Source organism: Apus apus, chromosome 5 (genome assembly GCF_020740795.1).
Source record: "Apus apus isolate bApuApu2 chromosome 5, bApuApu2.pri.cur, whole genome shotgun sequence".
NCBI lineage: Eukaryota > Metazoa > Chordata > Aves > Apodiformes > Apodidae > Apus > Apus apus.
In genome coordinates, this window is record NC_067286.1 from 49,880,732 (window position 1) to 49,894,777 (window position 14,046).

General features: G+C 44.2%; 2 protein-coding genes across 3 annotated transcripts; one reads left to right on the plus strand and one right to left on the minus strand.

Annotated features, from left to right (window-relative positions):
- Nucleotides 1-3,255: 3,255 nt before the first annotated feature.
- LYSET (lysosomal enzyme trafficking factor) lies at nt 3,256-8,689 on the plus strand. 2 transcript variants are annotated; one of them, XM_051621816.1, is made up of 2 exons: nt 3,256-3,417; nt 5,451-8,689. In XM_051621816.1, exon 2 carries the CDS (start codon nt 5,467-5,469, stop codon nt 5,860-5,862), a length of 396 nt encoding a protein of 131 aa, XP_051477776.1. In that variant the 5' UTR covers nt 3,256-3,417; nt 5,451-5,466; the 3' UTR covers nt 5,863-8,689. The 2 variants fall into 2 exon arrangements, with proteins under 2 accessions (XP_051477776.1, XP_051477777.1); XM_051621817.1 differs by having other exon boundaries at nt 5,457-8,689.
- Nucleotides 8,690-13,397: 4,708 nt separating this feature from the next.
- Nucleotides 13,398-14,024, minus strand: LOC127385627 (sodium/potassium/calcium exchanger 1-like). Its single transcript, XM_051621530.1, has 2 exons — nt 13,821-14,024; nt 13,398-13,726 (listed from the first exon to the last, which is right to left on the minus strand). Exons 1-2 carry the CDS (start codon nt 14,014-14,016, stop codon nt 13,617-13,619), a joined length of 306 nt encoding a protein of 101 aa, XP_051477490.1. The 5' UTR covers nt 14,017-14,024; the 3' UTR covers nt 13,398-13,616.
- Nucleotides 14,025-14,046: the final 22 nt, after the last annotated feature.

A 14,046-nucleotide genomic window follows, 5' to 3' on the forward strand; every position in this document is an offset into this window, starting at 1 on the left:
TAAATACCTCCAGGAATGGTGACTCCCACTTCCGCAGGCAGCCTGTTCCACTGCCTGACAACCCTTTTGGTGAAGACATTTTTCCTAATATCCCGTCTAAGCCTCCCCTGACACAACTTGGGGCCATTTCCTCTGTTTGCCCATCTGGAACTGAGGGCATATGCCACATAAGGTTTCCATGTATGTCTTCTTTATACAGTCAAAGCAGTGTTTTTTCAGTTTGCTCTTCTGTTCCCTACCTTTTGAGTACAAGAAAAGAGTGGGAACCTATCAGAGGCTGAAGAAAGTCTTCCTTTCTGTCAGTCACCTTCCTCCTTGATAAGCCAACAAGTGAGCATTTTCAAAGAGTTCTGTGCTTCATCTCTCACTCCTCAGAAGCTCAGCCCTACCCTACAACTAGTCTAACCCTGCTGGCCTAAGGTTAGGTATGATCTCTATAGGACCAGCTTATGCTCTGTTCTTCTTTCTTGCTAGTTTGCCTTGGAATCCCAACACATATGGAGTCCGTACGGATCCCAGATCTCTAGTCAGGAGTTTAGCTTACAGTTGGGATTCAGAAGGAAATTCTAGATTAATCAAAAATCAGTGTCCTACAAAGTGAAAGGCACATGCCTTCTTGAGATAAATGTGTCTATAATTAGAGTCTCACTTCTTGATTATTTGTCAATAATGAGAGCCTACCTACCACTATGTTAAATCTTTGTCTACCTGAAGAATGCAGAGTCCATTCTGTCCTTCTGCTTCTGACTTCTATTTTAGAATGCAACTGCTTTTCGTCTGGTTATCTCAGGTCTTCTACCTTTGCTCTTCTATTTCGTCCAAAATCTAAGTCTAGTGAAGACCTTAAATACTAAGCCATGAAAACTCTGATGCAAAGATTACAACTAACCCTTCTGCGTCCTGCTGTCAGCCTTTATTTGTCCTATGTGCTTTGTCAGGGCCTTGAATGCACTAATAGGCCTTAACAGCTCCAAACAGCCTGACCTGTTCCCCAACCATGGGCTCAGCAGCGCCATTTAAGCTGAGCCCTGGGTCTTCAGTCCATGCCTGGGCTATGTTGTATGTGTATGGGTCTCCGTCCCAGCCATGAATGTGCCTAGCCATGTTTGCCTGGATCTGAACCTAGTTTGACCGGAGTCTTATCAGTGTGGACCTGCCTGGCAATCACTAGGTTGTATCTGACCCTAGTTATCCTCCTTGGACCTAATCCAAACCTGCAGGCTGTCTTCCCAGCTTGACCTTGGACCTGCTTTGTTGCTTGCTTGTTGATCTGGACTCTGCTGAAACCAGTGTGCCCTGCTTGCTTTGCTCAGCTGCTATGGTACTGCATCCTGGCAGTGAGGCTGTGCTCTGTCAGCCGTTACCATGCTTGGCTCCTGCCCTCTGTGGAGTTGCTCCCAATGCTCTTCTGTTTTACCTTCAAAATAAGCCCACTATTTCTATACTTAGTTTCAGAACGCCAACAAAAGTAAGTGAAACACACTTTTAGTTTTCTTAACGCTACAAAATCCCATTATTAACTCTCTAATTCAAGGCCCAAACATTAAAAGTTAATGCCTTTTGATTCAACAGACATACCATCTTCTCCTGTTTGCAACCTGGATACTATTACCCTTTTGAGGCTCACCAGGTGTATGTCCCCATTTCAATATAGAGATTATGAGTTGTTCTTTCTTATTGTTACCAGCCTTGATGACTGGAATTTAGCTTGAAACCCCTCTAAAGCTGAGAACAGTAACTCCTTATTCCACTAATTCTGATATTATTTTGCCCCCCTCAAAGGTTGTTGCTAAAAAAACCCCAAACCCTCAGCTGAGCTGTTTGCCATGTCCCTTCCTATGCTATGCCAAAAGTTAAGCATAACACTGAATTTATGCAAATTGAGATCTAGCCCACAGATAATACAAATCACTCTAGTGTTATGCCTTAGCTTTCAAAGGTAGCTTGTGTTTGCTCTAACAACTCCACAATTCTTTTAGAGCTTTCTCTTTTTAACCATAATATCAGGACTATGGTTAACACAGAAGAAAAAGACCAAGCAGGTTTAATTCTAAACCATCCTCACTTTCCAACTCTAGCCCTTCACTGGATGGACTTGTTAAGTAGGAGTAAGTCCTACACTTCACTCCCTTTTCTTCAGAATCTTAGTGGGCTTTACACTTAGCACGTATATCCACTACCAAACCATATATTCATACAAGTAATTTATTCATTTTGACTGAAACCTTGGTCTTTCATTTATTTGACACCCCTTTGTAAACTTAAAATTATGTTTTAACCTTCTTTTTAACTGTAGCTGGATGTATGTGAATTGCAGCCTCGACTGCTCTTCTCTGTAGCTTTAACGGACAGAATTCAGTGCTGCCAGCGAGTCCCAGGACTAACAGAGAGTAATATCGTCAAGGTTTCTAACAAACCAAATAGATTTTAAATCCATTTTGCTCATGGTTGATTCAATTTGTGAAGCAATTCAGAAGGAAGTTCCAAAAGCTCCCAGCAGCAGCATGAGAAAACAGCAGTTTTCTTATTATTCCAGGATACAACAGTTTAGTTACATGCAATGCTATGGAATTCCTGAATTAACTATCACAGAAAGTAAGCGTTACACAGTTCTTGAATTCAGACAAATGTTGAAACACCTTCTGCACAAGCAAAATTCCAAACGCTGTGTTGAACGTCAGTAAGGGCACACATCTGACCAACTCAGATCTGTCAGTGTCGGGGATCTTTTGGTTTCACTGAGGGCTCAGCACCGTATTTCCTAATAACATAATGCAAACACACCAGCCAGACGTATTTACGTATAAAAATATACTGTTCTTGAAGTACGCATGGAGTCTGTTCCTCAACTGAACAGTCTCCGCTGGTGTGGAGAACAGTGGCCAGAGCCCGCCCTCTCGTCCGCCCCACACGCAGCACCTCCCGGGGGAAGGCGGCAGCGGCTCCGGGCCGCGGCCGGTACCGGGCGGGCAGCGGCTCCGGGCGGGCAGCGGCTCCGGGCCGCAGCCGGTACCGGGCGGGCAGCGGCTCCGGGCGGGCAGCGGCTCCGGGCCGCGGCCGCAGGCGGTACCGGGCGGGTGCCGCAGGGCCGCCCGCAGCCACCAGCCAGCGCCGCCATTTTGGGCGAGGCCATCTGGCCGCACCAAGATGGCGGCCCGCCAGCCCGCCCCGCGCCGCTCCCGCAGGGGCCGCCCCGCCCCGCCTCACCTCGGATGCAGACCGGCGCGCCCCGGACGTGCTTCTCCCCATGCCGGAAGCGCCGCGGTTCCGGAGCGGCGGCCGGGCGGCGATGGCAGCGGGCCGGCAGCGGCGCGGCGGGCCGGCGGGACCCTCCGCCTCCCGGCGCGGCGGCGCGGGCTGAGGGGAGCGGGCCGCCTGCCGCCGCCCTCCCGCTCCCTCCTTCTCCGCTGGAGGAAGGTGAGAGGCTGCCGGTGACGGGGCCGTTGTGGCGGAGCGCTGCTCGCCCGGGGCTTGTCTGGCCCTGGCGGGGGGCTGAGCGCTGCGGGCCTCGGCAGCAGCCGGGCTGTGCGGCTTCTTTGCGGGAGGAGAGCCCCGGAGCGCCCGGGGCGTGGGGGTGAGCGGCTGTGACGACCTGCGAACACTGCAAGTAAAAACAGTGACTGGGAAGGGAAAACGAGAGGGACAGAACAGGGTGTTACCTGTGCTTAGCTCGGTGTGACCCGGGCCGCGGCTGCTCCGCTGGCTGCTGCCGCCCGCAGCGGCGGGAAACGGCAGCCGGTGCTTGCTTCTGAAATCCGCTGCAGTTCTGAGAGGGCTTGTGCGTGTCGTTTGTGAACTCCTGCTGAAGTTCTGTGGTCTCTGGAGGCGGCCACTTGTTGGCCATCTCTGAAGTGCCGCAGCTCCTGGAAAAAACAGACAGTGACTTAGCTATTCGGTAAATACGGACTCTGGAATTTTAAGTTTTTATCCAGTGGAATAACAGGCTCTTACACGAATTTTTCAGTTGTCCTACTAAAAGTATTAACTTGGTGTATTAAAGAGAAACATACTGTTAAATTAGAGAAATTTAACTTGAACAACAAATAGCTGTTACAGAGGTAAGTAATGGCATTCTCGGGTATCTGCTGTCACTGTATGGTTGACTTTTAGCCACCATAGCAGTGTGAGGGCCAGGAAAACTTCTCCAGAGCTACCCTGATCAGATTGTGAGGTCAAGATTGAGGATGTTCTTCAGGAATGGAAAACCAGGAAGTCTTTCAAGATTGTTAACCAGACAGATTAATCTGATCTCAGGAAGGGGGATTTAGAAAGGTATAAGGATATGGTAAACTCTCTTGTACTTCCATTAATAGTTTTTATTCTGGATGCATAAATTATCCTTAAACAAGCATTTCTGCCTAGTATTTTAAAAGCCTGATACATTTTCTTAAAACAGTGCTGCATAAATCGAGTTTACTGCTCTCTGAAAAACGCTAGAAAAGGTAAAACCTTAATAGTCTGGAGAAGTGTATTCGTTGGGAGAACACTTTAACCAGCTACAGTGAAGTGGTGATTCTCCCTGCCCTGACCAAGAGCTATTTGGAGGGAAGGTGGTGACTTCTTGGTGCTAGTGGAGGTACAGCGGCTAGAGTGTTTGTGACTTGTTTGAAGATCTTTTCAGGTCACTAGACCCGTATGGCCAGCTGTAGATCCTAAAGCAGCTCAAATTGATCCCTGTAGTGTCTGTGGTGCTTCAATAATTTCTACTTCTGAAAAATGCCATTTGAGTGGTGTCTGCTTTGTTTGCACTGAGTCAGTTACTAGTACAGACGTTCAGCTCCTTTCCACCAGAAGGATGCTGCAGCTGTTCATGCAGGCAGAGCAGAAACACAGGCACAAGAAGCATGCTTCTGGGATCTCAGTGTGTGCCGGTGGGTACGAATACAACCTGTAGTGCCCACTTGTCTTCCCATGTCCAAATATGAAAACATCCTTTTATGTAATTTGTAGGTGGGCACCCGGATAAACCTCCTTAAAACTGGACATTGCTACACTGCAAACAAGCAGTGAGGAGCTCCTGTTCTTGGCTGACTAGCAGTGTGTTTGTCTGGCAGACAATGAGGAACTTTTTTTATAGGAAGTCTAATATTATCCCCACCCCGTAGCTAGAGACTGAGGGCACATGGGGAAACTTACCCAATTCATGACTTCTGTTTTGTTCACTCAGTCCTTGACTTTAGCCTGGTAGACCCTGATCGTTAGCCAGGCCCTAAATTAGGCAGAGCCACGAGTGGAACATTGTACAGAATTACAGTTAGCCTAGTGCTGACACAGCAGTTACGTTTTCCTCTGATGTAGAGGTAACTCAGGTCTTCAGCAATGGATGCGTGCACTGTTCTTACTAACATGTAATGAAAAAATTATAAAAAGTTAACTTAGGAAAGCCAAACTGTGTCTGTATGTCCTCTTTCTCCAAGCTGTACTATATGTATATGTTGCCTTTTTTCTAGCTGCAGAGCATGGAGAATGATGAACTTCCGCCAGAGGATGGGATGGATTGGTGTGGGGCTGTACTTGGTAGCAAGTGCTGCAGCCTTTTATTACGTCTTTGAAATCAATGAGACTTACAACAAACTAGCACTGGAGCACATTCAACAGCACCCCAAGGAACCACAGGAAGGAAGCACATGGATGCACTCCTTAAAAGTACGACTGCTATCCTTGCCTTTTTGGCTGTGGACTATAATATTTTTAATACCATATTTACAGATGTTCTTGTTCCTTTATTCCTGTACAAGAGCTGACCCCAAAACTGTTGGGTATTGCATCATTCCTATCTGCTTGGCTGTTATTTGCAATCGTCATCAAACATTTGTGAAGGCCTCTAATCAGATCAGTAGATTACAATTGATTGACACTTAGTTCAGTTTCTAGTTTCTGTAGTTGTTTTGAAGCAATTGCATATGCCTGACCTAATCACAAGACTGAAGTTCTGGGTGAAGGCCAGAAAGAGCCTCTTCTTTCAAACTGCTAAGCAATGAAGAGAGTGACTGTTTTCTATTTAAAAAAAAATAATAAAAAAAAGTAACTTCAAAGGTTTTTAAATACAGGTCTTTTGGAATGGCCAGAGTGGACAGCCCTATGTGACACTTGGTGGAAGTATTCCTCATTTTGCCTTAATGATGCAAAATTGCAGCACTCCATCTGAAAAGTCCTGTGGGAAAATAAGTTTCTAGTCCATGACTTTACTCCTCTGTGCAAAAAAGTTATTTCCTATGTTTTCTCTTGGAGTAAAATCAATGAAAAGATACTTCTTTTGTGGTAAAAGGAAAAAAAAAATCAGAACGTGATTATAAAAGCTGCACTTAATTCTATGATTATTTTTTCTAAGTAATATCTACATCAGTGCTGGTTCTTAATGATTTTTAAAAACAAATAAGTTTAGATATACATTCAGAAAGCAAAGAATAAAGTTTGTGCAAACCTTTAAAGAGAAAACGTACTTTTTGTCCTGTGGTAGCACACTTTTTTCAGTGACCACAACAGTAACACATAGCTAGGCAGCAAGGAGTGGCATAGACCTGGGGGTTGGTGTTTCAGACTCTTTTCCTATGATGTCAAAAGGAGCTTGTACTAGCATTGGGCTATAGTCTGCACAAAACTTCTTTTGTGTTTTATTCTCCTTTGATAAAATTACAGTCAGTGGAATTAACTACTGTTCTAATTTCTCTTGATGTAAAATCGTGTTCTGGAAGTATCGATGTATTAGTAAAAACTTTGAATTTGGGACAGTTAAGTGGTGTTAGGCTGGAGAGAGCCTACAAACAGGCTGCAAGACAGATAACCATGTTTCTTCCAGAAATTTGAAGAATATACCTTCTTCTCATTCTTGAAATGAATGTAAATGTCTTCAGTCATACTGAAATTCCATTGAGATTTCTTACCATAATTTCAATCTGTTTTTCAATGCTATTCTGGCATAGCATTTAATTCTAACTACTGGATTGTGTATTTTAAATAATATTGAATCTGTTCTTTCTTCTTGTCCTTTTTTGTTTCTTCTTAGAACAACTACATGTTTGAGCCAGCCATGATGGAAGTAACCTTCCAAATGTGAAAACAGGGCAAAGTACATTCTTCAAATGCAGTAGGCCCGAAACAATTACGGACTAAACTCCTTGATTATAATTTCAATTGTATGTGATTGTCAGTACCTAAAAACTACAAATGCTAATCCATTTCTGACTACTTTAAGGGAATCCTGGAGAATATTGTCTTTCTCTTGTCTCGGAAAGAGAACACAAGTTTCAGTGTTGCTGTGTTAAAGTATGGTAGTTACAACACCATAAATTTTGTTTGCATTTGGAGATATTTTGAGACACTGATTTCAAGTGCCAGCATCGGTGCTAGGACCTGAAAACAATGTAGCCTTTACAAGAAGGTTCTAAGTGCAATATGAAAAGGAGGAAGCAGCCATCTTAATATGCCAGAGTAAAAATAAACTCTGACTTGTAGAATCTTTGGGAGTCAGAGCTTTTAAGTTGTATTGTTTCCTAATTCTAAAAATTGCCATCCTATTTATCTATAAAATAAAATCTTTTCAATGTTTATAACACAAGTCTGTTAATGCAGATACATATCAGTGGCTTTTTTTTTTTTTGCATATGTTTGTTGCTAGATAGCTGTGCTAGCAGTCAGCTGCTGTAGCTTACTCCTGTCCTTCCCTCAGTGTGTATGTTTGGTTGATCTTTTTGTTGTCCTTTTATGCCCTGTGCCCCAGTTACTTGTCTGTAGCCTGAAGTTTTGGGGCTGACTGGCTGAAACTCAATCCCTTTGTCATTTCTCTACTTGTGTAACAGGGAGATAGCTCTGGCTGGACTGTGTTTTTAACCTGATGCTTTAGTTTTTAATCTGAGCAGTTAATATTGTGTCTAGATGGAGTTATTTAAAGAGCAACAACAGAAGAGGAAGCATCAAAAAATAGAAAACAAAAGGGAGAACTGCCCAAGTTTCTAATGTGCAATCATGTGGCCTTTAGCAAATTCATCAGCATGTCTGATGTGATGAGCCAAGCTGTCTGGATGTGGAGCACGTGCTGGGTGCAGCTGTGATTTGTAGAATGGAGGTTTGAGTTTGTAGACTTTTCCATCAGAAGCCTGTCTTTGGATTAAAGCTGTCAGCTGTGAGCTTTACAACTAACTAGGGAAAGAGGTTCTAATTCAAGCAAAAGCTCTGTCTGCAAGGACTTGAGCTCGAGGTGGAAAGCAGTGATGGAGAAAAGTAATATAAACTGTTAACACAGAGCATAGGAATATTAGACAACAGAACTAGGAGAAGAGGAAACCTAGCTCTGCAGGTGTTTCCAGCATTTTTGGCACCAGTGGAACATCGAGAGGTGAAATCTTACCCACTGAATAAGTAGAGGAAAGACTGTAGAAATGAATAATTAAATTGTCTTTTACTATAGTCTTTTAAAAGAAGTAGTGAAATAACTTTTAGCTTGATTATCCTAAAGATTTGTAGATAGTGTCAAGGCTAATTAGTTCTCAGTCACAGAAGATAACTGCCTGTAACACAAATTGACATAATGTTCAAGCTTTTGGGATAATTAAGCTTAAAGAAGTTTTACAGCCTTTTTAGACTACAGTACTTCTCAATTAGTTCTTGATTGAAAATGTCAGATAATAATGGAAATCTGTTTCTACAGCAATGACATTAATAAACGATGTGAGACTAGCTTATACTAGAAGTTGCTCATACAAATCTGTTTGGCTCTTTTCACGAGTAGGCAGAAAGGATGAATTGCTACAACTTCCACTTAAGGATGGGAAAGGTATTTATACTCATGCTCTTTATTTAAAATCAGCTAGCTCAGGCCTTATCTTGAAAAGCTTCCTAATGCAGAAGCTGGAATAATAGAGGCAGTAATGAAGTCCTCAGAAGGCTGCTATTCTCTACCAATTTAGCAATCATTCTGAGTTTTAATTTTCTGCCAAGAAAGTGAGTAGCTGTAATGCAAGATTGATTAATATTAAATCTTGGTGCCACCCATCCTGGGTTTCTTCTTACAGTGTTTGTGTCACAAGATAAAGCTTTGTTAGACTGCTTGGGCATCACTCTTGGGGAGTCCGAGAGCTAGTTACAGTAGCTGCTCAACCTTCATGTGCCAATCCCTTCCCATCTCAGGAAAACATCTGCCACATTTTTTAAGTGCTTCTGAGCATGTTCTTCACTTCTTTCCATGGGAGAGCAGGTCCAATGAAGAGCATAACTTCAGGCTGCAGCCCCTCAAACTTGGGCAGAATTAAGTTGCAATTAAAATGTGTTCTTTATTAAGTGTGTTTCTTCCAGCAGTGAAGTAGAATTGCAAGCTTGATTTATTTTTTTTAAATTAAAAATATGAGGATTGACTTATTCATGGAACAAAACTTTCCAGTTTGTGCAGGATACCTATTAATTCCCCTTATTTTTGCTTGCCTGGTTCAGTTTCAGAAGTTTATTTTTTATTAGTTTCTAAATTTGTTTTCTGTGTTGGTCTTGGATGAGAACCTCTTTTCTATATATGACCAAATTAATTAAAGCAGTTTAATGACACTATTAGGTTGTTAGTTGGTGAGAACTGACTCGTCTTAGATTTCCTTAAAGCTAGCCCTACCATACAGGTTTCTTCTGGGAAAAAGCATGCTACAGCCACAAGCAGGTGCTTCTGCTTAACTCTCAGTCCTCAAAGCCCATGACTAGCTTGTTAAATTTTGGCTAGTAGATGTGCCCAAAACCTGTGAGTTGCTTACACTGCTGAGTGTTAACCTAGTTACTGTAGGTAAAGCCCCATGATACATTCTCATGTCCTAATGGCCAGATTTCTGTGTATTTTGGAGATAATCTGATTGATATCTGTAGTTTGTATATAAACTAACTTTTAAACTATAATGAGTGGCAGTTACCCTGGGGGCTGCAGTGAGTGAATTGCATTCAAACCCTTTTAATGAAAATTATTAATCTCCTAGGAAATAGGAAGTCTTGCATCTTTAGACATCATTTATGCCTGATTATCAGGCATAATGGGATTGTCCCCTTCCCCTCTCAGAACCATCTGAGTGCCTAATGAATATCATACTCATGATTTTAAACTTTTTTTTTAAACACAGAACACTGCAACCTGTGAGTTCCTTTGTGAATTTCACCTCAAAGTTGTTTGAACCAGTAAATGTAGTATTTCAGAGCAGTGACAGTAGACTATGTCATACAATCCCAGCCTGTGTGAAGGAGACTTGCTTTGACATTTTTGCTCTTCTGTTTTGCAGCTCGTAACATTAGTTGGTTCTCATGTAAATACTACCAATAATTTAATTTAGTGTCACTTCAGGTCTTTTAATTTGATGGAAACATACTAGTATTATCCACCTTTATCAGTAAGGAAATCCATCTAGCCTCCCCCAGCTAGTAAAAACTAAGTTCTGTTACAAGACGTGCAAACTATACTAAACAGCACAGAGGTGGTGAACTGGGCTTGTGCTGTGCCAGCCTGAAGCTTGGTTAAGGTAGAAAAGCACTAGGCATAGCCTGGAGATGAGGAGTGTCCCATCTTTCTTCCAACAGAGCTTATCTGCTCTCCCTAAAATGCAGGCACCAGTTAACTTGGTGCATGTGTACAGAGGATGCTTCATCCTCTAGAGCAGCTTTGTAAAAGTTGTAACAGACCTTTGCTGTATTCTCCACACACATAAACCTTAAGTTTTTGTGTCTAGAAAATTTTGGAGCCTCTCCCACAGCCATGGAAAAACCTGTATGCTTCACTGACTTGGCTGTCTCTGTTGCTTGGAAGAAGGTTGCCACAACCAGTGAGCAACACCAGCTGGTTCTCCCTGTTGTCCCTGACTACTTGGCCAGAAGGACAGCACAGAAAGTGGGGAAAAAGGGCCACCCCAGCAGGGGTTCAGATATGGCTGTAGGATAGGTCCTAAAACAGATGTGGAGGGACAAGTAAAAAAAAAAAAAAAAAAGAACAGAACATCCCACAAAAGCTTTCTGTGTGTAGTTACCTTGCAGGAGCTCTCAGAAAAGTCAAGTTCTCTGTTGACTTAGGACACATGTCACAACCAAGCCTATGATTTGGAATTACTCCGGGCCCCATGAAGCTCCAGTACTCCTTTAATTATTTAAAAGTTTTGTGGCCACAATAAGGACTAGAAATGGTTTGTTGAAAGTAAAACGTGAGTGGCTGTTCTTGACCCACTGTGCATGAATCTCCACTGGAGCCCAGGTGCAGTGTGTTATTATGGCCAGGTTGACAGAACAAAAAGTGTCCATTGCTGGAGTATTGCCTGCATCTACTCCCACACTAGTAAAGCTAGGGTTTGTTGCTTTAGACACACAGTTTTTAGTCTATGACTTGCCAGTGCACTATTTACACAAATCTTGTAGATTAAGACCAGAAATTCATGCCTAATGAATTCATCCCACAGTTCAGTTCATACTATTGGATGCTTAGGACTGCAGTCTGGAAGGAGGGGGAAGGAAAACATGGCTCTCAGGTGGAAGCTCCATCCCTGGAAGCATTTAAGGCCAGGCTGGATGGGGTCCTGAGCAGCCTGATTTAGTGGGAGGTGTCCCTGCCCAGGCAGGGGGGTTGGAATTCCATGATCTTTAAGGGTCCCTTCCAACTTTAACCATTCTATGATTCTATGTAGCTCTACAAGCTTCCAAAGCTGCAGAATGTCATAAAAGATGTCATCACTTTACCACAGATCACATGAAAGAGCCCTTCTATTTATCAGGCTAGTTGTTTTGTACTAAATGTTGCCTTGGCTATCTTGATAAGGCACTTCTTTCAGTGTCACTTCCTTCAACAAATTATCTAGCATGAAATATTTAAATCATTTTATCATTTTAAGATTTTGCAGCCTGACAAGATCAGAATTAATTTGTGTAATTTTTTTCTTTCCCTAGGTCCTCAGCAACTAAAGTTCTCTAGTCTTTAGAGCTGGTCTTTTCTGCTCTCCTCAGTTATACCTCTGTCCTATCTTCTAAAAGAACAGAAAGGGTATGAATTTCATAGAATCATAAGCATTAGAATCATAAGTTTGGGTTTGAAGGAACCTCAAAGATCATCTAGTTCCAACCCTACTGCCATGGGCAGGGACACCTTCCACTAGATCAGGTTGCTCAAAGCTGCATCCAACCTGGCCTTGAACACTTCCCAGGGAGGGGGTGTCCACTGCTTTCCTAGGCAGCCTGTTCCAGCGTCTCACCACTCTTACACTAAAGAATTTCTTACTAATGTGTAACCTAAATCTCTCTTCTTTCAGTTTAAAGCCATTACCCCTTGTCTTACCACTACAAGGCCTTGTAAAAAGTTCCTCCCTAGCTTTCCTGTAGGCCCCCTTCTGGTAAAAGAGTACATAGAGGTGTCCAAAATACCTTTCCTGGAGCTCTTTTCCAACTATTTTTTCCTCACTATTTCGAGTGAATGCAGACAATTTTGTGGACATAAAAATTCATCCACCATTTATTCCAATTCTTTGTCTTCCACATAAGCAGTTTGAAAATGAAATGAAATAATGCTTTTCACACTATTCCATTAGTTAATTTCTGTTAGAGAGAACTCTCAGGCTCCACAATAAGCTGTGTGGACTGGCTATCAGGAGTATTTTATGCTTGTTGACAGAAGCATGCATCAAACAGAAACTGGGAACTAAAGTAACAAATGGTAAGCACTGACAGCTTTTCCCTTGCAAGAAGCATCTGTTGCCTTAATGATGTTCCACATGCTGCATTATCATCAGAAGAACAAGCTACCTTAACTGTGGGATTGGGCCGATTTATACAGCAAAGATTTGTTACACATTCTGTACTCCTGGGTGTTACTGGAATATTCATGCTCCACCCCTACCTTTAAATAAACTATATATAGCAACTAGTCTAGAACCCTACTGCATTTCCCCTAGCTTCTGCCCAAGGTTTAATTTTTATAAAGCATCTTATAAAAAGCACTCTCCTTTTGTTTTGAAGAGTAAGTTGGGAGTTCTGCATAGGCAGAATATTAAGTTCTGATGTTCACTTTATTTGACTTAGCTACTGAATGTGCCTAGAAATCAACCTGGATAAAACTCAGCAATGGAAATAAAATAAAAAAAGAGGCAGACTTGGGACAGACAGCAGTTTTTGGATTGTGTAATTGTCAAAATCGCATTGACTTGTCACCTTCCTGGCTGTCACTGAAAGCAAGGACTTTTTGAAACCAAGACTTCCAGCTTTCAATCCACTTTGTCTAGGACCTTTCCCAGGAAAATACACCAGTGACTAGAATACACCTTTTAGATGGCAGACAAAAATAATCTTCCCTGGCAGGACTGCACAGGCTCTTAAAACTCATTCAGATACTGCAGTGGCCTTACATAGCTATTTCTCCACACGAAGCCGCTGTACCGTTTACAAAGCGCATCTGACAAGACAACTCCAGGTTTCGCTAGTTTATTTTGAAGCAGTCCCCGTGCGGTGAAGCGCGGCCGGGCTCGGCAGCCGGCCCGGCAGACGCGGGGGGCTGCGGGGGCTCCAGCCGCGCCCCGACCGCCGTTCCGCCGCTACCGCTCGGGAAGAGCCGCCGTGCCGCCCCTCCGCCCGGGATCCAGCCGGGACCTCCCTCCTGGGCCTTGGCTCAGCCCCTCACGCCGTCATCAAGGCTCCCGGACCTTCGTCCGCTTCGGGGGCGGGTCATCGCCGCCCGCGTCCACGCCGTTCTCGTCCTCGCTCTCCTGCTCCTCCTCCTCCTCCTCCTCCGCATCCCCTGCCGGGGTTCAAGCGGGGCGCGGATCAGCGGCGCGGGAGGCAGAGGCGGACCGGGGGCGCCCCCCCCCTCCGCCTCCGCCCCCGCCACTCACCGCCGGGCCCGCCGCCCGCCGCCTCCCGCTCCTCCTGCACCAGGGGGCCCAGCAGCTGGGCCAGCCGCTCCTGCAGCTCGGCCAGGGCCCTGCGCGCCGCGCGGAGCTGCCCGCCCCGCCCCTCCTCCCGCGGGTACGGCACCCGCACCCAGCGCGCGCGCCCGTCGCGGCCCCGCAGCTCCGCCACCAGCTCCATCGCCCCGCCCCGCCCCAGGTCACGTGCCCG